Genomic DNA, 24523 nt, shown 5'->3' on the forward strand with positions numbered 1-24523 from the left:
AGGTATACAGTCATTTTCAAGTTGTTGATACATGATATACAAAAGTATTATTAAAAGTAGTATATCTAATGTCTGTACATGCATTGTAATGTAATATTTACATCCAGATCAATTTGAAAAATTAGTTAACAGTTTTCAGTTTGAGAAAGAAAAAAATTTTAACTTTAAGAGTATAAAACCAGTAGTGCAGTGGAAATTGTTTTGTAATCACACTGGGTGTTACTTTCAATTCATTTCCAAGGAAGAATCAATTAAGAATGTTAATCACTCTTGCCCTCTGTCTTTTTCTTTCCTGCTGCATAAGGCTCACTGAGCACTTCACCTTTTAAGGAAAATGGTCATTTTTGGAGGACTCGAAAAGGTTTGTGAAGAGCAAAGTAAACACAAGTTGTGACTGTGTTGGAGAACTCCAAAACACCTCTATATTCCTGGCACATTTATTTGTTTGTTTCTTTTTTTTCTTAAGGCAAAATAGATATTAGTTAGCACAAAGAAGAAAAATTAGAAGTATAACATTTTAATACAAACAAGTTTATTGGTTTGATGAATAATTTGATACCATGAAACATATCAACTTATGTTTGGAAAATAATACAAAATTTAGCTTCTGATATCACTTTCTTACCTGTGTATAAAATGTCACAAAATTGTTTGTGAGCTATTTCACAAAAATGTATCAAGAAATGATACAGATAATTTAAAAATAATCAAGATTTAGATACGGATATATAATGTCACTTCATGGTCAAACAAAAGTATAAAGTTCTTCAAATAACTTTACATTAGTTATAAATCAGAAGCATTTCCCTGAAAATGTGAGTAAAGTACACACCAGTGTGTGTTGCAAAGTTGCTGAGAAAATTGTAATTTTAAAGCTATTACATGTATTATGCTTCAGTATGAAAATGCTAAATTTTATATTTGTTGGCTTTAAAAATGCAGTATTTTCTTATGTAAGAAGCATAACTTTGTATGATGTAAAATTTAAAAATGTACTGTGATATTTAAATTAACATATTACAAAAAATGCAAATAATCTCTAAAACCTGACTGACTAGCATTCCATTTAGCATGCCTATAATAACTTGATTTCATGATACATTTCAAGTTAGTGAATAGAATAAGTGCCATATAAACATTGTAGGTAATGTATTTATAATGGTATTTGGCAGTAGTTGAAACATGAAGCAAACATTATTTTAAACATTTTAAATTTATGTGCTTTTAAATAGCATTGCAACTGTATAGTGAGTATTATTAGTTTTTTTCTCCCTCTCTCTCTGTGTTTTGTGTGTATATTTATGTTTTATTTATAACACGTATTAGTAAAAATACAGCTTGATGCTAAAGCTTTTCTAACAGCAATGTTTTTTGGCCAGTGGTAAATATTAAATTTTGTGTTGTGTACCTGTGAGGAACTAAATGGTAGGTAAGTATGATAAAACAGGAAACTAAAAGTAAGACTATCTTTATACTGTATAAATAATAAACTCTTAGTCTACAAAATTCACAGTATAAAACAATAAAAGAGACCATAGAATAAAATGTTTTACATCTGGTCATTCTGTGTGCTCAATGAAATATATGAAATAAAAAACAGAAACTGTAAGTTCTTCAGTTAAATATGATTATGAAAGAATGTGAAATTCAGTTTCTGTAATTTTTTTAATATGTTTCACTTTATATTACCCACTAAGTGATATATGACTTTTGTAAAGGTTAATTCTTAATTGAGCTTGTATTGTATGCCTTATATGTGTAGTATATTATTGAAAGTTCTTCATATCTTTCATATTGGTACAAATTTTGTGTGGATTATATTCTGACATTGATTTATATAATATAGTTTCTGAAATGTCTTTATTTTTCTCCAACAGCTCACCCTTTGGATTATTACAGTAGGTATTTTATATCATGTCTTTTTGTAATTCTAACATATGCTTCTGTTTCAATCTTGTTTTCCCAGATTACTAATAAATAAGTATTTTTAGGTGAATATTGTTACACTATTTATTATGGTACACTTTGTAGAAAATTAATTAGAATTTTATAGGTTAACATTGTGTAAATGTAAGAAGTTGTCACAAGAAATTAGGTTTTTAGGTTTTATTAATCCATCCGTTATAACAACACAAATGCTTATAGATTTAAAAATAAATGAACTGCACTGTATTCATTTAACTTTAATTGAAGTCTGTTGATCAATAGAACTTATGAGAAGTTCCTGCTTATTATTTCCATTTTTTGAGAATTTTATATTGTACTCTGTTTATAGGTTATTTACACTTCTTTAGTAAATGGTTTTTCAGTGTTGGAACATGATGTAGATTTTTAATTTTTTATGTTCTTATATTCAAACTTGTAATAGCCTAGTGTGAATCCAGTATCACCTAAATCATGTTAAGGACACTTTACATTTGTGTTCCACATTTGAAGTTTTAAATATAGGTATTTGATCCTTAAACCTGAAAAAAAGGCTTAAACATGTCTCGTAAGTCAATCTGTGGATAAACATGATGGTATAAACTTAAATAATTCTTTTCTAATTCAAGTAGCCTGTTTACCTGTATATGACACTACTAAATAATTTTTTAAGCAACGTTCATTCCGATGTGATATCTTACCTCTGCTCACCAAATAGCTTTTCTTGACTAGCACTGCCCTCTATTGCCACAAACTTTCAATGCATGCCACTAGCCTTACACCTCCTGTTTCTCCTTATCCACATGCAGCAGCTTCCCACCAGTAGGAGCACGAAACCATTCCTCTCATAACCAATGCCTTCTTCACATCTGCACTCATTAATCACTTCTTGATTGGCAGTAGTACTTTACTACTACTATGGTCTGTTGCACCCTAGCCACTCGACACCCAGGAATCCCATTCATTAGTCATACATATTCTGGGATTCCTTCATGTTTCTGGCTTTTATGTCAGTGTGGGATTCTAGCTATTTTGTGAGAGGAGATAAGATATTGTTTCGGAAGTTAGCATTTTCCTACATTGAAAATGCATTTCCAATAGATACTTACCTCCTCTCACCTATGGTGTAGGTCTTCTGACCAATCTCGAAGTGATTAATGAGTGCAGATGTGAAGAGGGTGCTGGTTAAGATAGGAGTGGTGTCGTACTCCTATTGGTGGAGAGCTGTTGCATGATCATTTGCATGTGGATATGCAGGAGATGGAAGGGTAGTGGCATGCTTTGAAAATTTGTGCCAATAGGGGGCAGTGCTAGTCGAGAAAAGCTATTTTGTGAGTGGAGGTACGTATTGGAAATACATTTTCAGTGTAGGAAAATGCTAATGTTTGACTGTGTAGGAATGCTCTTATAATTTGAATATTCAAAAATAACATGATTTAAAATGCTTATTAGAAAAGCATTGTACTTATTTCATTGAGATACTTCTTGAATATTAATCCTCATGTTAACCTTCGATTGCTAACCTGACCAGTTGTTCTTTATTGTGTGTCTAAAACTGCAACACCTGCAGTAGATAGTGATAGAAACAGAACCCATGTGTTTGAGTTGTGCATGATATGAATTAAAGCCAAATCAAAATACACTGTAATTTGAAGGCAATTGTCATTATGTATAGTACATCTGTGTATCTACTGTATCTGCAAAATGATACATTTACTCACATTGCACATTTAGTGCAAATGTGGAAAATATAACTTTATAGACTTTTAGTTGTCATGAAAAATGGGTTTTGTAGTACACTATTTTTGTATGTATGAATGAAAAAATATCTGACCCTTGTTTTACTTTTTACTCTCTGTGTATGGACTTGGTTGTTTTGACCAACCTTGTAACCACCATAACCATTAAACTATTCATATTATAAATATGAATTTACCAAGTTTATCTTCTTGAAATTTGGCAAGTTTTTAATAAACATTACAATTCTGTTGTGCATAAAAAATCAGATTTTTAAGAGATTATTTTTACTGAAGATTTGTCTTTGAATTTACGAAGCCTTTACTGGGCCAGTCTGAGTGCATGGGGATTTTCAGGTTAAAAATACTTTGTTTTTCACCTTATCATTTTCATATTTCATTTTCATAACTCCTAGAACCACTTAAATGAATATTTAAAATTTTATATTTTATCTTATTTTTTTCTGCCTTAACACTGTATATGAGCATGGTGCACTTGGCTGACTAATCTTGTAACCACCACGAAACAAACAAAAGTACAAAATAAATCAAAATCCTTTTTCTTTCCAGAATGACTGCACATTGTAACATACATTTAATTACTATTCTTACAGCTTACAAGTCTCATGGTCAATTAGATTTATTACTTTATGGCTAAAGTTAAAATATGGCAAAAGCAATTTATTTCAGAGGCAGCTTTCTCTAAACAAAGGATTGATTTACGAGCACTTGAACTGGTCAAATTACAGTCATGCTGTGCTCACGATTTGTGTATGCTTGCTGTCACAAATTTTGTTTATATTAAACTCTTATCTAACCTAATATGTTTCTCATTTTTACATTTTAGTTACTTTTATAACACTAATTTCAAAAATACATAAAAAATGAAGTTTATTACCTAAATGTGAGTCTTGTACGTTTTCAAATTTTTGCCATTAGAGTCTTAACAAAAGTTACTCCTACTTTTGGTAGGGTTGTTGGTTGTCCTTAATGTAATTTTTATTTATTTAAAATATGCAGTTTAGAATGCAAAATAATGATATGCAGAACATACAATGACCTGAAGCTATTGTAATTTAACTGGCTTTCTAACTAAGCTATAAGTGGGTTTAAGTAATTTTGTTTGCAACAATGAAACTGTAGGCTGAATAATTTAAAAACTGTCATAAGTATGAGCTACACTTATAGGGAATTCAGTAAATTACAATATTTTTCTGTTGGTTACAAATAATCCATTAGTAAATGTCAGAGAGAGAATTAATGACAATTTGTGAAAGACAGGATGTGATAGGAGGATGTGGTATGTGGACTTAACTTTCTGCTTTATGTCTCAGTAAATCAAGGGGATTGGAGATTATAAATTTATATAAAGTCTTAGCAATATCTATTCTATGAGCATATTATTTGTGACAAACTCAAAAGGTCATATAAGGGTAAAAATATAATCTAAAATGGGCAATTCAGACCATAGAAATGTCACATGATACAGAGAAGTGAATATTGAAAATTTGTTCAAATATTTCCTTTTACAACTAAAAATTAGAAATGAAATATAAACTACATTTTGATGCCAGGTTTGTTGACATACATTGACATACATTTTGAGTGTAACTGTCTAAAAGGTCATAAGTGTGCACTTTGACCTACCCGTATACATAAGTTGAACAGCTAATCAATGAAAATCAGCAGTTTCTGTTGATGTAAAAATAAGTAATCATTATAATACATTCTGCATTAATGCTGAATCTTAACATTAATTACCAGTCAATGCATGTTTCCCACATGTGTGTGAAACTAGAAGAAGTATGGGAATATATAATTTTGTTCTCTCGGGCATGTAAAAGCCTTTAATTTCATTTCAGTGAAGTAAAACTGGGAAAGTCCAGGAAAATAAGAATAAATAAAATTGTGGCAGCTACAAACAAATAATAGACAAATATGGAGCAGGGTTTCATACATTTATTAGCAATCTGCCTACCCTCATCGAATCTATTGGCTAGAAAACTTGTTGGAGAATGTTTTTTGGGGGGAGGAGAAAAATAAACTTAATGTTTAATAGTTGAAAGAAAAAATAAAATACAGTTTTTTGGCATCTTTTTACAATTTCTGGTCAGATTTAAAATGTTTATTTTTTTTCTCTGATTTAAGGGGGAAAGTCAATGTTTATGATAATCCATGTAATGTGAGTTTTTCTCCTAATAGCGAATATTTTAGTTGAATATTTGTTCTTGATTCTGACTGTATTTTATTATGATGTATGTAAAAGCTTTTGTAGGCTACTTTTATTCTTTTGCTTTTTGCAAGAGCAAATAAAAGTGAAAAAATGGAAATGTATTGATCGCTATCAAACCATTTCTAGAGTCTGCAAAAATATTGAAACTCATAATCGACACTTTCCTCCAATTAGTAACTACTAAGGCTACCATCTACCACCAGGCTAGGTTTTGTGAACCTTTGCAAAGTTAATATTAGACCCTGTCACTAACGTTGGCTGGTATTCAGTCAATGTCCAGTGTGTTTGTAACTTTGACTATTCTTTAAGCTGTAGGAAAATTGCTTGGATTTTCTATTTCTGTTTCATCATTATTTTTGTAGCATAGCAGCTGATCGTCAGCCTTAGAGGTTTGAAATTTAGAAAAATATTGTATAATTCAAATTTGACATTAATTCTTTGGGTAGAAGATTTATGTTTTTGATCAAAGAAGTTTCTGGTGCTTTTAAATTACCTGTAGATTATAGATAAAAGTTAAGTAAATGATTTGGGCACTAAATAAAACTTTTAAGGGCTGCATGTTACTTAAAACTTCAGAGAACTAATTCAGTTTACTTTTGCAAAGGTAGTAATGCTTCAAGTTCTTATTTGACATCTCTAATTTGAACAGTTAGTGTTACTTTGATGGATATATATATATATATATATAAAAATTTATGTAATATTTTTTGATTATTCTTAACTGTTAACTTCCTTCAAATATCTTTGAATCTTGTGTAAGTTGTGTTCTGACCTGTACATGTAAAATGTACCGTTTGGCTTATTAGAAGGACTAAACGTTGTAACAAAACATACCAACTTTTTGTTACTTGTTATAGATCCATGTTTAAAAACAGCCATGATGTGAAAAACATTTCGATTATTTTTCTCACTTCTTATTGTTACTGATAATTTGTATCTTTCTTTAAGAAAACTTGAATATTTTAATGCCTTGAGTTATGGCTGGAAATATACAAATCATTTGAATTAATTATTATATTAAATATACCATTTTCAATATTACTATTTCTAACTGTCATGAATTAGTATTAATTAAGTAAATAAGAATCAACTCGAGATATTTTCTACCATTTTGTTCTTAGAGAACATTGTAATAATTAAAAAGCTCTCTTAAAAAGAATGCAAGAATTTCTCAGAAAATAAATAACCTAAATCATGATGCCATTACTTATAAATACAGTTTTTATAACCCAAATCATGATGCCACTACTTATAAATCCAGTTTTTATTTATAGACTAAATTTAGTTTAATTTGTTTATACAAACTTTGATCTGATGCAAAAGAAATAAATTAACTTTATTAAACCTTAAATTAAGACTTGTTGATACATCTGTGTATAATGTAATATAAGTACATTTAATCGGCTTTAATACCTCAATCTACTATTTCCCACAAGTTATTCATTGGGATGAAGGTAAGTAAACTATAATTTTCTGTAATATATATATAAACTGCATAAAATTTAAACATTTTCATGTTAGGGGGTATTGATTAAAAGATGTTTGAACAAGTAGTTAAGCTGTATGGAAATGATTTCACTGTGGCTAATATTTCTAAAACATCATAAATAATACTTGTTAATGTGTTTTTTGTAAAGTAATAATACAAAGCATAATGATATTTCTGAGATGATATTTCTTTTATCAAGAAGCTGAAGTGTCAAAGTTTAAAATTAAAATAATATAAATATACTTAAAAAATATCATATTTTCCCTGTATTATTTCACATATTCAATATAGGCAATACTCAAGTTTCAGCTAGAACATTGAAATGTATTACACATTTAAGCAGTATCAGAGATTGTGTATAGTAAAGCTTAGAAATTCTGAACACATTCCAACATCACCAAGGTTTTAGCTAGTTTTTGATTGTACTATACATTCAGTCAGTAAAAAAGTTTCAGTTTGAACTTTTGTATGCAATATTCAAGTAATATCAGAACTTCAGCTTCAGCACTGAAATATGTTACAGGTTCAAACTACATCAGAATTTCAGCTTTTAGTGTTTAAATGCATGACACATTCAAAAAGTGCCAGTGGTTTGGCTTCATTTTTTGAATCTACTGCACATTAGGCTAATCAGTTTTATCTTTGAAATTTTATTTAACAATTTTCTAGAATAAAATGTGCATAATATTGTTCTATTAGCTAGACCAAGCTGTATATTCACTGTGTAGTATTTGTAGCATAGAACTAGGTATAATTGGAATGCATGCTCTCTCCCAGTATTCTCTAAACTGAAGTAATTATGTAAATATTATGAAGAGGTGGAGTTCATGTTTCTATCACTATTGATAGGAGCTAAACAGGATTTTTGGCAAAATGATTCTACAAATGAATTGTATTTTTGTCTTTGTAGTTATTAACTATAAATGTGTGAAAAACAAAAATTGATAAAAATAAATACGTTACAAGGTATATGTTAAGCATCATCAAAAACACACGAGGTAAAATAATTGTGTATTTTCAAGACCCTTAAGTGTACTATTGGTGATAACTGATTCTGTTTCTACTTTACCAGTATATTTTAAATTTAAGCATAAAATATCTATTCAGTATGGAAGAATGGTAATTTTAAAACATGTTTTGGTAATAATCCATATTTTGAAAGGATAATTATAAATGTTGAAAAATGTTCTGGAGGTAATGTTGTGACAGATATTTAAGAAGGGGTTGTGGAATTGCTGTGGAGTTTAAACTTTTTATGCATACTTTTAAACTGTTTTCTTCAATTTCTTTTCAACTCAAAGACAATGGTCATTTTGTTTTTTCTACATGTTTTAGAATGGGATGATGAATTTCAAGGTAGGTCTATTTTGCTAGTCATTATTTGAAACATCTCACCAGGATAACAAGATGTGTAGATATATTCTTTTCTGTCCAGTTTCCACTTATTTGTTATTAATTTTTCTTTGCTTGGTTTATCACTTCTAATTTTCCACATTTTGAGCTTTCATTAATGTTAAGGTTCTTTTAAGAATTTTTCATGGTAAACCATTGCTCTCTTCACTAATAGACAGTGAAATGTTTTCATCATAAGTAGTCAGCTTCTACAGAGTAGTTAGATAGTAACTACTGTTTGTCTTGTATCATGCTGTTTGAAAGCATATTCTAAGTAACAGCAAAAGCAATACAATTAATTTATACATAAATGTGGTATAGATAGCTTACAAATAGTTTTCCTTTATCAATCATTTCAGTTGTAAGTTCAAACATCATTTTACTACATTAAACATTAGTACATTCCAAAACATACATATCTCCGCTAAAAGCTATTTCTCGATCTTCATCTTTGTCATCTAATGTTGTGTTCGCTTGCTCCAGTCTTTATATACCTCACTCGACTGCCCTCGGCAATATCTAATTTGAAAAATTTACACTGCCCTCACACGCCCTTTATGCAGGTACTGTTTATAAGCCTTGTATGTAGACAATAAAATCACTTTTTCTTGACAAAGCGAGAGGATTCACACTAACGTTTCATGATTTATATTTTCTTAGTTTTCACTTTCTAATAATCGGGAATTCTTTGATTTGTTATCCATAGATATATATTTTGTTGAATTTGTTTTTTGTTTTTTTTCTATTAATATATTACATAAAAAAACATTTGCATATGAATTCCTATGTAACGGTTTCAATCACGGAGTCTACTCAACTTTCATCTATCTAGTGGTTGTCAGCAGTCGGGGGAAGCCACTCTCCATGGAAGCTGTCCATTATCTGATTCGAGCGATATGCAGTCCTTCATATGGCCCGGGGGTATCTCTCCAGGAGGTGCTGATTTGAATTTTCCTTCTGTAATGGTATATTCTGGGGAGAACTTAGATTCCCTGTTTCCTGCTCCTTCTTCCACTAGAGCTTCTTTGGGACTTTAGGGTTGTTTTACATGCTTTAACATGTCATCCCTTCGAACCCATGGCCTTCTGTTCATTATATCACCTTTCTCTTAAAGCTTATTTTTTATTGCTGTTAGTTTCTGGATGCCGTTGTTCTGATTTATTTGCCATGTTCAGCAGACTCTCTATCATTCTACCAATGGTTTGCTCTATCCCGACCGATCATTTATCCCAAAAACTCTCGCTGCCAGAGAAGGAAACACATCTTTTTCTCCTATTCATTTACATGGTTTTTCTCATCTTTACAGTAGATCAGACGAGGATCATTTGTTATGTCCTATCAGGGTGCTCAGATGTTATGTGGTATGGAACCATTTCAAGTCCCTAGGAACACACATTTTATTCACCTGTTACTTTAACCAGATGGCTTTGGAAGTTAATCCATATTGCTTATTCGGGCTTATCTGTTAACGATCGCAATATGCTCCATGTAACCTCTCACCAGATTTGACACCTATCGATGTCTTTGGCTGCCCAGCTGAACTGTTCTCTAGAAGATATTTTGTGGGCCGGTATGTGGACTTTTCCTGACACATTCTTATCTCCTTACCTTCATGATCTGGCAGTTTCCTCTTCGATGGGATTTTGTCTTCTCCCTGTGGCTGTGTTGACTACCTCTACTGGATTTTAACAGAGAGATGTGTAACATATTATCTGACTTACAGTTACTGTTATTTTCACTTCTAGGGTTCCTAATGATTTCTTTTGGATCCCACTCAGTGGCGAATGTTGCCCAGGCAGGTGTTTCTATTTAAATTCTGCACTAGCAACCTGGTTGCAGTGGGCTCTTGAGAGATGAGGTGTTCCATAAGACCATCTGGATGCAATTCTGAATAGTGATATGTTATTACAATATTTCTAATGAACCTCTACTCATGGACTATCATGAGTAAAGCTAAAGGGGATTTTACCAGTTCCTGCTGATCTCAGAGCTGAATTAGTCGAGATCAGTTTGCTTTCAAAGATTAGGGAACGTGGTTCACCTGTTGCACTGTATCTGGAGGTCCGTTCCACAGGACTCTTCAATGCTTATGTTCCTCCCTTACTTCTACTAGTGGAGCTTGAGAGTCCTTACCACACCCAGTTTCCAATCACTGGTGTGGCGGACAGAGGATTTTCCTTCAGAGTGTTGAGTTTTTTCCACTCTCGGAGAAGAGGGCGAAGTTAAGGACCCTCCTACCTGGGTCCCTGAAAATTTTCCCAGATGTTGATAGGAGCAGGACCAACCTACGTGGAAGCCTACTTGTAAAACTAGTACAGATTTGACGCTTAGCTATCTGGTGGGGAGGTTGCTTGGACCCTCTTATGAACACTGTCAGGTCTTGTGTTGTTCATGAAGGGATCCGCTATCTCCTCATAAATGTGAACGTGATGCGGTCCCATCTTTGGTCCTTGGTGGGACAGTATTCCACTTCCTCTCCATAATTCCATGGGTAAGTGGAATTCTCTTTGCCCACTTGGATGAGGACATTGGTGGAGCATGGCATATGATCCCATCAATCCAGACCTAGGATGTTGTCTTTTGGACTTCTTCAGGTTGATCAGAAGGATTGTCCACTTTGGTGCTGCTTTCTTTCTTTCATAAATCCGGTAGTTCGAAATGCATCATTCTGTGGTTACTGGTAGGGATCCTATCACAAAGATATATATCTACAGTCCAACTGCTCTGGCCACCAATGTGGGATATGGGTACCATGACCCCTTAAATCCAACCTGAGTTGTGGAACCTCGGCTGTTTGGTTGGGGCTGGACCATCATATTTGTATTATATTCCACCCTTTTGAATTTTCTGTAGTTTGGGGTGAAGAGCAAACCTGTTCTGCATGTAGTGAGGTGTTTTCCACTTTGATACAACTTCTCATGGTACATATTTGTTCTCTGCAGATGCTTTCTGTATGATCTCTGTCCTCACCGACTTCTCTGCCTTCTCAGTTTGGGATTCTAGCTATTAGTGTCAGTGAAGATAAGTATGTTTTGGAAGTTATAATTTTCCTAAACTGAAAATGTATTTCCAAACATACTTACCTCCACTGACACTCTTCCTCCCTTTCTCCCCACTAAAAGCCGGTGTTAGTGAGTGACCGGAATTAGGTAAATCGTGAAAAAGTGATTTTATTATCTGCATACAAGGCTTATATACAGTACTTGCATAGAGGGTGTGAGGGCCGGCATAAAGTTTTGGAAATTAGGTATTGCCAAGGGCAGTCAAGTGGGGTATATAAAGACTGGAGCAAGCAAATGCAACGTTAGTTGGTAAATATGAAGATCGAGAAATAGGAAAATGATAACTTTTGGTAGACTAGATCAGTGTATTTTTAGTTAAACCAAAACACCATTTTGTAATGTAAGAGAAAATAATTTATTCCAAATTAATTTTTTTGTAATGTACAAATACTTAATTATGAAATAACTTTCTAAAACTTGTTTTTCATTAAAATAAAAATATAAAAATGAAGTAATAGAACCCTTTTAAAATATTGTATGTCTACTTGAAGTTAGTAATATTTTAAACTGTTTGAATATTTTTTTAAACTTTTATAACTAGAATATAGAAGATGTTGAAAACAAAAATGTATTGAAGAAAACTTTTTTCGTGATTAAATATTCAACAAAATTAACTTATTTGTAGCATTAATAACTGCTTTATAAAGAAAGATGTTTTATGTTTTTTTTAAATACTTGTAAATTACTTCAGTGCATATATGTTGAGGATGTATTGCATATTTCTTTCTGTTGCATTATTAGCTTTGTCAAAAATACCTCAATTATGGAACATTGTTGGTCAATATTTTTAGTGTACTATGTGTGTTATTTTAATATTAGAAAAAGTATGTTGTCAGTATATTTTATTGTAATGTTAGATTATGAAGTTGTATTTTTAAAACTTCTTTTACATTGGTGCGTTGTAATAACAAAATGCTTTAACTCTCAATGTGGGCTTTGTCAATTTTACAGACCACATGACCTCTTTGTAGTTGTTTAAAATCTTTATAAATGTAATACTTCTAATTTTCAATATAATTTGTATATCTTCACAAAATTTGGCAGTTTTTCATGTACAAAAAATCATATTTTTAGTGAAGTATTTTTCTTAAACTAAAATAAAGATTTGGCCATGAATATATTGAGTATTTGTTTTGAATAGTCTGTTTGCAAAGGGATTTTTATGTTAAGATTAAAAATACTTTTCTTTATATCAAAAATCTCAATTTTCACATGTGTAATCTCTAAACCTCCTAAATACATTTAAAATGTTTGTTTGTATTCAGTAAAACTTTATATTTTATCAGTTATTTTCTCTACCCTAACTCTATACAAAGTTGGTCAATGATTGACCTCATAATCCCCCCCCCCCAAATCAAAATAAATCTAAATTACCCTCTCTTTCTTTTTAGAATGCCTTCAAATGTAGCGTGAAACTACATTCGTTTATCATAACAAATTACGTTACCAACGAGCTACTATGAGCTGCTCACATGTATGCCTCATGAAACATTTTTATTATATTATTTATTTTACCTGATCTAATCTTAACTAACCTAAAAGATCCCAATTTTTACATTTTAGTTACTTTTATAATAATAAATAAAGAATAAACATGAAAAACAAGAAATAAAATACTTACCCAATCTTCTTTTTTTTGCCCTCAGTTGTCGAGGAGAGTTAAGCCTGATTTTTTGTAGTAATTATAATAAAGCACTTAACAATTAAGAATATAGACTAATAACATGCAAAAAGTACACAAATTCACTTATCTCTCACAATTTTCCTGGCTTTCTAACCATGTGACAAGAGGTGTTACAAATTCATCCAAGCTAGTCGTTAACTTTCTCACTGGAACGGAGCTTGTGAAATTGACGATTATTTGTTCAGAATATAACGTTATACAATACATCATTTTATAGATGAAAACCTTAGCTTTCTATTGGTTATACGTAATATATAATTATACATAAGATAGAACTATTAACAAATCCTGAAAGAGAGGATGTGACAGGTGGGTGTGGCAGGAGGGGTCTGATTTTCTGTTTGATAGCTCTATAACGAAATAAAATTGAAGGCTATAAAAATTACGGTTTGTCTGAGCAATGCCAACAGAAAAGACAGCTTTCTATTTCTGGCTGTTATATACCTATCATTCCTGCATGAAAATGGGATAACTGACAGTTAGCAAACCGGGCAGAACAAGAAAGAAGCAAAGTTAAGAGTTAATACGTGTTTATTTGAATGAATTTCCATATGAAAGTTGAATTGAAATAACAGAATTTTGAAACAATTCACATGTTAACTAGGGGAGTAAAAGATACATGGTACTGCTCATTATCACACAGAGCTGTCAAATGTGTCATTTTGCTTGCAGTGATGTCTATAAACAATTTCTTTTCAAGATTACATAGCACTTGTAAAGTTTACTATGGCAATGAATGTAATGACTTCTGTCATGTCAGATGTGTTTGCAGAGACCCATGTAGCCCAAGGACCTTGCTCAATTTCATCGATAAATTTCAAGAGACATGATCTCTGACCAATACACCACAGTCAAGATGCCAACCTACACCTGTCAAGTGCCATTGGACAAGAAAATCCCCACAGGGAAATTCAGCACCCGGCAAGTTGCTTGGTCTACTGGCTGCTGATGCCAACAAACTGTGTGGAAGGTTATGCACAAGACACTACAACTGTTTCCTGCCAACCTAGAGAAGCAGTTGAACTTTGCCCTGGAATTCATTGCATGTGTTTAAGCAGGTGACAACTGGGTTAAAAACATTTTGTGGACTGATGAAGCCTACTTCCATCTCCTTGGCTAAGTGAACTACTACATCTAAATTATCTAGGGTTATAAAAGCTTGGAGACGGCTGGACTGAGTAATGAAGAAATCTTAATTATAAATGTATGATGTTTTGACAAGATTATGTCATAACTCTAAAGCCTTAATGGCTAGATTTGATATTGTCACTTTTCACTGAAGTTCTCATCAAAGAAGTTTGTAATATTGCTCTTGACCTCTACTGTAATGATCCCAATTCCTATCCCCATTATGCTTTTTGTTTCCCTCTTAGAATTCATAACAGCAAAAACCAACTTCATTTTTAATAACAAAAACTTTCTTTAAATAGATGGTTTAAGCATGGACAACCCTGTTTCACCTGTTCTTGCCAACATGCTTATGACCCAAATCGAAACATAAGCCATACAATCCGCAATTTTTCCTCCCCTATACTGGTACTGATGTGTCAGCAACACTATTGTTGGTTTCACTTCTACCAAACATAAACACACATTTTTTGAACACATAAACTCCATTTACCTTAACATTAAATTCACCACTGAACATGAAAATAACAAACAGTTATCTTTTCTTAACCTTGACATCATTAGATCCGACACAGTTCAAAACCAAAATTTCCCGAAAAATCTTTCACTCAAGCCTCTGCATCCACTGGAATTTTGTCCAAGAATCCAAACAAAAAATCAATATACTAAAAAACCTTATAGGCATAGCTTCAAGACGTTGCTCAACTGACTACAGTGATGAAGAAATCAACTCTCTAAAGCACCTTCATCAAATGTCCACTAACCATTGTCAAAAAATTTCCACATAACCACCAGAACAAAAACCTCAAAACGTAACTAACTAACAAACAAAATTGACACTAATACACCAAACAACAAGACAACATTACACTGCAGTTTATTATTTATCCCCAACATCAGTTCAAAAATAATCAACACTTGGAGAAAACTTGCCATTAAACATAAAGTTCCTGTTGACTTCAAATTCACCTGGGTCTAAACTAAAATCATTTTTAAATGAAAATTACATAAAATCACACAATACAAACATCATTTATAAAATAACGTGCAATAGCTGTCCAGAATTCTATATCAGAGAAACTAGAAGAAAATTGGAAACCAAATTCACTGAACATAATAATAAAAAACCATCCCAGGTTTACCACCATTGCAACTAAAAAAAACACAGTATATCTGTACAAAATACTGTAATTTTAAACAAAGAACCAATTATCAGTAAACACAGAGTAAAGGAAGCTATCTTAATAGAACAAAACAGCCCCACCCTAAACCAACACCTTGGGGTACCAAGATGCCTACACTAAGCTGTAAAGCAATCTCTGGTCATGTGACTTTGTTCCTTACTGTGTAGATATTCATGTATCTCTGTAAACTACTTGTACCTGAGGATGACATAATCTTTTCGAAACATTGTACATTTATAATAAAGTTTTCTTCATTACCCAGTCAAGCCATCTCCAAACTTTTATTTTCTATAAAGTGGGTTCCTCATCATTAAATTTATCTAGGGTAATGTCAGTCCATATGAAGTTGTTGAAAGGCTCCTTCATACCAAAAGATGATTATGTGAGTGTTTTCAATTTTTGAGGATCTTGCAGGTTATGATGCATGTTATAATACACGTTAGCCAATTTTGTGTTATCCACCTTGTACGAGAGTAGCATTCAGCATGAAACTGTGTCCATGCAAATGGTGCATCTCCACATACTACCAATACTTTTGAGAACCAGTTATGCAGTGCTTTAAGATTTCTATGGGATTAGCCACCATGGTCAACAGATTTTACACCTCCGAGTTTCTTGTTATGGGTCTGTCAGAAAATGTTGGTATTCCATGACCATTGATCTTACAGCATTCAAGCACAAAATTCTTGCTATCTGCAGCATTGAAGCTGTGTACCATGTTCTACCACATTTGGAAGCTGTTACTGAAAATGGCAGTGTATACTGTATGTAATGCATTACAACAGATCAGTAAAATGTTAAATACAGTGTTGCTAATTCCATTTTTTAATATTTTCTTTTACAATTATACACCAACATCAGAAAAAAGCTGCTTACATGACCATTTCCACATGATGCCATATAGTGATCATAGATGGCAATATATGCAAACTCTGGGAGTATGTTCCTCCTGATCCTGTGCATTTGTACACTTAATTCTGCTAACATGTATGTTATGGTTTGGGGTTATATGCAACAGAATTCATGAAGTAACTTTATATTCATCCAATTTTTGGGTCTGTTCATTAACAGTGATGAGATAATAGTCTGCACTACTATATTGTCAAACTTATCTGTATGTAAAGAACTCTGTATATAAGGTTTAAAATACTGTTTACAAATTCTATCCCATTATGCACAAGTAAATTAAAGAGAAATAATTTGAGTGTAGTGTTTGGAATGAGATTTAAACATTAAATTGAGTGGTAAGCATATGATTAAGCAGAGATAAAATAATTATATATATGGTTAGTTTATACATAGCTATTAGATTTGTTATACCAATAGTAGTTAAAACTTTATATATATATATATATATATGAAATTCACCACCATAAAACCATTATTTTTCTCTAATCCACGATAAACTTAGACTAATAGGGATCATCCCAAACTTTCCTTCCAGCAGTGTTTTTATGTTTTGATGCTAAACGTTTTTCTATAAATTGAAAAGTTAATATAAACTTTGTTTCAGCTCTTGACAATATTATTTGTATTTATGACAAAGGTATTAAGCTATCTGCCACTTTAACAGTAAATATTTATTTTGCTTATATTTAGAAAATTTGTAGCTTTATATTTCCTATGTTCCTTCTTCTTCCTTAAAATGCTTAAAAATGCTGTGTTCATTTGTCTGGTAAGAAAATTCTTAGTTTAGAGCATAATTTTTAAAAGTTTATTATTTTAGTGTTCTTTTATCTGTTTTTTAGCCTTATTAATTCTAATAGGTGTGTTACTTTGATATTTTTATTTAATTATAAAGTAAAAATACACCATAATTATTAGTTAAGAATTGCATGAAAATACATTTAACTTCTGTACTTAAAAAGAAAAGCTATGTAAAATCCTTTCCACAAATTATGTAGACTGATATACATGTAGCAGTAGTTTCTGCTTCTATTTTGAACCCATACCTGGCACTTCCAGTTATACTTAGTGACTCTAAAAGAACATCTTGTGGAATGTTCCATAAACAGTGTTATATCCACTTTTGCATTTATATTTCTGAATGTAGTAGGTACCTCTAAACAATATTATATAACATTACAGTTTTCTTGTAGTATTGTTTCTAAGTTTGTCAGTTTTTAACTTATCACATTCTCTTTCAAGTAAGTTTTGATATCTAGAGATGATTATAACAAGATTGTGAAAAGTAGCTATGCCTGCAAGCTTACTTTTGTATATAGCACAGTAATAAGGAAAATAAGATTCCAAGTAATTTATATATTTTTTTGCATGTTAAAACTAAACTGTTCTTAGCATAGAATAACGACAGTTCAGTTGGGCCTTGTTACTAAAAAGCATTTGTGTATGTTTTTTATAATACATTTAAAATGTTTACATTCTTAATTTGAAAAAGATCTGAGAAATAATTATTGATTAGTAGTATACCACAAGAAATTGGCCTAACTTATTCACTATGTAGTTCTCACTTATGATGATGTGCCAGTGGAGGAGGAAGGTGAAGGCTGCTCACTGCCATCGAAAAACTTGGAGAGCCCATCAATTTATCCAAGACACAATACTCCCCACAAAGTTGCAGGACTTCCCAAAGTTGAAATGGTTCGACCAGCCAGTGCAGCAGAGGGAGATACCCCAATGACACCAGGACACACTGAACAACAAAAGGAAGAAAAGATTAAAGGTATTGTCTTGCTTAATTGGAAATAACCTGTGTGAAATCAATATCATTACTCTAAATGGCCAGTATTCATGTATAATATACTATATAGAAATGAATATTGTATGTACGTATGTATCTTTTTTAATATGTTCTTTGTTCTGTAGTTGAAAATTTTGTGTCAATTTCAGGAAAAAGGATTATGTGTGCTAAATAAATTTAACTATATAACTATTGGTATGTTTGAAAATATTTTTGTATCAAGTGCTTGATAATGAATTTGGTATAGATAGAATCTATATGTATAAGAAAGAGAAAAATCGTGACCTGTAATTTACCTTTTATAGAATTTACACAAAAATATGACTATATTGAATAGAGAATTAAAGTAAATTCATGGTGTAGATTACAGTACCTCTGTAAAATAGACTATTAATAATCTTTTGTGTTTTATGCCAAAATGATATGGTCTTACATGTACTTAAACTCAGACAGTTGTACATTTATGTATACTTTATCTGATTTTTGGTAGAAAGAGTGAGTTGGATAGTTGAAAATGTGTTTAAAAAGAAATGAAGTTGCTTTATTGGGACTAAACTATGAAACATATTGGTGTAAATTTTAGTAAATGAATTAGTTTTAAATTTGTTAAGAGCAGGGGTAGTCCATTATTGGTTCAAAGTGACGTTTTTGTATTTTGGCTTCAAGTTCATGTTGTTTCTATTTTTCATACATTTTGGCCATGTGATCTTATTTATATTTACCTACACAAATACTGACTCTCTTTTTAGCATTTCTACTAGTACAACTAAAATATTTTCACACATTTGGAATGTGATATTTTGTGTCTGCTTGAAAGATTCACAGATGGAGCATAAGATTCAATATCAGTAACATTGCTTGGTTTCTACTAGTGGACCTGAGTGAAGAGGAGAAACAGCAAATTATGATGAGTGAAGAATTCCATATCTTCTTTGGCAAAGCTTCTAGAATTGTTGAGAGAGCACTTTATGAAGACTTAGACATATGTGTGGACTACACAGGAACAGGGGAGGAGCAGGAAGGGTAAGAGTTGAAAGCTTTTTTCGATACAATATCTTACCTCCTCTCACATAATAGTTTTTATTCAGTGCTGCCCTCTATGAGTGCAAATTTTTTTCTCACCATTAGCCTTGAAACTCCCACCCACCCCTTGTTTCTACATGGTTTAACTGTGTTATAGCATGCAAATAAGCATGTGACAACCCTCCACCAATAGGAGTGTGACACATTTTCCTGTTGCAGCTGGCTTCCTCTATACTGTAGAACCCAGTATTCACTCCCCAACCTCGCAGGTTGGAGTTGCCAACTTATCAGACTGGCGTATCCATCCCTTTCTCTCAACTCCTTACAGTTTGTTTATACAGGTGTCATTACATCCAGTTACACATCTTACCTTTTCATGGCTGCTTATTTATCTTGTCATTTGGGGAATATCATTCAGGCTCGCATGTGGACCACACCCAACACATTTATCTCCCATTAACCCTGTCGGGTAGCTCTTTCATCCTCATCCAGATATCGCATTATGCCTTTAGCTGTACTACACACATCTATTCAACTGTGAATTGGTATAGTTATTAATTTCTTTCTTTGTCCTTACAGGGTCACACTACTCTTCTATATTGGATTCTACTCTGTGATGAATGATGCCTGTTCAGGTATGCTTATTCTTAAATCCGCACTGTACAGCCAGTAAGGTCAGTAACGCCCACCATTGAGATGGGGTGTTATGCAAGACTTCTAGTAGGTTCTTACTTGTGGTGTTTTGTGTCATAAATATGTTTGTCCCAGACCGTACACTCATGGACTAGCATGAATAAAGCAGAAGGGGATTGCTGCCAGTCCCTGCCACTCCTTTGATTGCATAAATCTGGAATGGCCTGCTTTTGAAAATAGGGTTTCATGGTCACCATTTGCACTTTCTCCAGTGCTTCATTTCTCAGAACTCTCCAACGCATTATTTTCCTCTCCTTCTTCCAGTGGACTACAGAAGTGCTTACCACTTACCAGCTCTTCGCTGCTGGGGTAGTGGGCCATGGAGGCTTCTTCCTGAGTGTGCTCAATCCTATTCAGTTGAGGGGTGTGTTCTGCCAGTGTAGATGGTGTAACTGTCCTCCTACCATGGATCTGATGTACTATTCCAGAAGGCATATGGTTTTGGACTGGACTTTTCTGTCACATGCAGTTCACCCCTCCAGCTGGGAACCCTCCTTCCTACTGCCGTTTGGATGTTGGTTTCCGGGCAACCAGCCAAAATACGTCCTCAAGTGCGAGTGGGCTGGAACTCTCCTCCTACCACAGACTGGATGATACATTAACCTTGCATTCCACCTTTCTACCATCGACCAGATGTAGGTTCTCAGGGAGGACAGGTGTTGGTTGTGTTAGGTATGCAAACATTCCTGGTACCACTGGTTTTGAACTGCAGTTGACCTCCCAAATACGGTTCAGTGCACACTAACCACTCTACGCCATGGGCATGTCCAGCTATGGTTGGTCAAGGACCTTCCTCCTACCATGGACTGGGTGACCTATTCCCTGAGACATTGGTTTTGAACTGGGGTTAACCTCCCATCTACAGTCCGGATAAAGATAGTTGAGGGCCCTCCTCTTACCATGGAATGATCCATTCTCGGTTCCATTGGTTTTAAACTGGAGTTAACGTCCTGACTATGGTCTGACTTGCCCTATCTACTTTATACTTGGGGCACATATGGCTACTTTTTGCATGTGCCTCTTTGCCAACCATTTAGTGACACATTCGTTCATTGAAAGCGAAGAGTATACTTAGTTCAGATATTGAGCGGTCTCCCATGAGTGTGACTTCTCTTGTTAGAGGAACACACTCATGGGAGACCACTCAATATTTTCCGAATACTTTCCGAAAGGTGCCCAACTAGAGAAATTTTGCACTGGTCTCTCCATCAGGTCAGTGTTGGTTTCTAGTTATTACATGAGCGAAGGTACAATATCGTATTGAAAGTTAATATTTTCCTACACTAAAAATATATTGTCAATAGAAACAATTCCCAGCCTTCCTCCCCATTTCTGGTGCTTCTTTTCTGCCTAATCTAAAAGTGAATATTGGGTTCTACAGTATAGAGGGAGCCAGCTGTGACAGGAGAGTGTATCATGCTCCTATTGATGGAGAGTTGTCACATGCTTATTTGCATGCTACAAGACAGCTGAACCACATAGAAATGTGCGGTAGGTGGGAGGTTCAAGGCTAGTGGCGAGTGAAAAACATCTGCATATAGAGGGCAGCACTGAACAAGAAAAGCTATCATGTGAGAGGAGGTTAATATATATCGGAAATATATTTTCATTGTAGTAAAACATTAACTTCTAGGGTTGTAATGAAAGAACAGTTTTTCATGAATATTCAGACACATGTATGTACTGTAATACAATAACAATGGAACATGAAAGGTTAGAATCGTGTAGCATCTTTGGCATGGTTTCTAGGATTGTTGAGAATGCTCGCTATGAAGATTCACACTTATATGTGTGGATTATATAGTAACTGTGGAGAAATAGGATAGATAAAAATTCCAGTGCTTATTTGCCAAGATTTTCAAATATGTAGAGGTCTGTATAAAGATTTGGATATTAGTTAGGATCACACTGGAACTGAAGTGGAACTTAGAAAATATGAGAATCTTGTAACTTTTTTTGAAGAAGACTTACAAGTTTTTAGGGAAGGATATGAAGGTTCAGACATGTATGTGGACTATGCTGGAAACGGTGAGGAGGAAGAAACTAAGAATTCCATAGCGTCTTTGTTAAGGTCTCTAGGTATGCATAGATGGTTCTTTTGAAAACTCAGACATATACTTGGACTATTCTAGAACTAGGAAAGACAAAAAGGGTAAGAGTTCAGTAGATTTTTGTGGCAAGATGCCTACATACATAGAGATAGTTACTTATGAAGATTCAGATGTGGACTAAACAAGAACTGGGGAGGAAGGAAGGGTGAAAATTCAGTAGTTCTTTTCACAAGGCTTTTAAGTATTTTATTAAGGTTCAGAGGGTTATTTAGTAACTGGAGAGAAATATTAGAAATAAGCTATTTGGGCAAGATTTCTATGTTAGTAGAGAAAGCTATTTGTGAAGGTTTAGGATTATTTGTGGACTGTATAGCAATTTAAGTTGAACATAAGAAAAACTATTCCAAAGCTTAATTGTCAAGACTTGTATGGTTGTAGAGAGAGCTCTCTTTATGAAGATTTAAACAAATCTTTAGACTAACAGAAGCTAGGAAGGTAAGATATGATTTGTCCACCAAAAGTCATGCCTAAACAACTGTTTTTTTTTAAGAATTTCTTTAAAAAAAGTAACTAAGTTTGATGGAAATTTCCATATGTTCATAGGCTCTGACTTTTAAATGGCATTGGGTTTTGCCAATATAGGAGGGCTTACAATCTCCACACGTGTAAAGATAGACAAGCCAGGAACAATAAGGAATGGGGAGGAGATCTTTAGTAGGGAAAATTTTTTTTATGCGTGATGTGGATTTAAAAACTAATCTGAAATCCACTTGAGGGTAGTAACGACCAAGTATGCGTTTAAGTTGATTTTTTAAATTTAAGCTTTGTTTGCCTGAAATTTTGTTCTTACATGATATCCTGAAACGTAACTGCTATCCACAACACTTATTAGAAAACATTACCAACACCTTCCTAACAAAGAAACTCACAAATCCAATTAAGATACCAACTGTACCTAAACTTACTATATACTCGTGTCTTCCCTATACTGGCAAAATACAAACAAACTGAAGAAAAGGAAAGAACACTGATGTCAAACAAATATGCATCATCATTCATCCTGATATTTTTGTGTGAAATCTACGTCTTTTAGTCTCAAAACTACGTGTTGTGGTCTTTCTTTTATGTATTGCATCTGGAGCATCTTGTTTCAATGACCAGCAGTAATCAGCCATCATGCTGATGTTCCACCTTCCTGATACCTACCTCCTCTCCATTTCCCTGATGTCTTGATGAAACCATTCCCCTTTTTCTTTTCTGACAGCACCAAGATTTTCAGGGAAATATACAATATGTGAGTGTAAGAAATGAACATTCAAGCTCATATTACCACCCAACTCTCTGTATTTATTGAGCATGTTATTGACAATATTTTTGTAATTTGGGTCCTTGTTGTTTCCTAAAAAATTTGTCAATAATGCTATTAAAGGCAATCCATTCTTCTTTTTCAACTTTCCTCATTGCCTTTCAAACTGTTTATCCAAAGTCAATTTCCTAATCTAAGGCCCAGTTTTATGTATTAGAATTTCAATGGTCTGAAACTGAGTTAATTGATAAATTTAAATTTAGTAGTTAAATTGTACTTTGGATTTAGTAGTCAAGTAAAAGCCGGTATATAGTCAGTTTATGATATTTGTCAACAAGACTGATAGACACCGTTTTCATTTTTAACACAAATACGTTTTAATATACACATAACAATACAATTTACAATAACAGTTATTACAAACAATGATTTATAAACAAATGTTTCACAAACTTACAAGTAATATAAAGTCTTCTTTCTAGTTTGGAACTTCCTTGACATCTTATTGAGGGTTCACGATGAGTGAGTTGATTACGAGTTGATATAGGTACAATTCACTTAGTAGGGAGCTATCTAGCCCTGTAATTCTTGCTGGTCATATGCTGATTACAGGTCAAGTTCCAACGATGACGTTAGGTAATGTTTTCATAAAAGTACTAATGTTCGATGTGAATCCATTAAAGTTAAACAATATCAAATATCTGAAGTTTTCTGATTGGTAAGCATTATAACAATCACTGTTATAGCTTCCGAAATTTTATAGCACACTGACTATAACGAACTAATAATAGATACTCTCTCTGGTGTGTCGCATTAGTTATATTTATAGGCGTGGGAAGGTTTTCTAGAAAATTCAGATTACGTAACAATACAACTTAAGTCTTTACGTACACACATATATTGTTGATTCTTACTATC

At 33.1% G+C, this 24523-nt stretch overlaps 1 protein-coding gene across 6 annotated transcripts in view; it reads left to right on the plus strand.

Moving 5' to 3' along the window:
* Nucleotides 1-24523, plus strand: part of LOC106469087 (cytoplasmic dynein 1 intermediate chain 2-like) — a 98745-nt gene that overhangs the window by 29199 nt on the left and 45023 nt on the right. The window contains exons 5-9 of one of the 6 annotated variants that reach the window (XM_022397496.1): nucleotides 1878-1898; nucleotides 7329-7346; nucleotides 8717-8737; nucleotides 18296-18514; nucleotides 19405-19555. In XM_022397496.1, the coding sequence (XP_022253204.1) occupies nucleotides 1878-1898; nucleotides 7329-7346; nucleotides 8717-8737; nucleotides 18296-18514; nucleotides 19405-19555 (430 nt within the window). The remainder of the gene's footprint in view (nucleotides 1-1877; nucleotides 1899-7328; nucleotides 7347-8716; nucleotides 8738-18295; nucleotides 18515-19404; nucleotides 19556-24523) is intronic. The other 5 variants (XM_022397498.1, XM_022397497.1, XM_022397499.1 and 2 more) reach the window with 5 other exon arrangements.

Source organism: Limulus polyphemus, unplaced genomic scaffold (assembly GCF_000517525.1).
Source record: "Limulus polyphemus unplaced genomic scaffold, Limulus_polyphemus-2.1.2 Scaffold3292, whole genome shotgun sequence".
Taxonomy (NCBI): domain Eukaryota; kingdom Metazoa; phylum Arthropoda; class Merostomata; order Xiphosura; family Limulidae; genus Limulus; species Limulus polyphemus.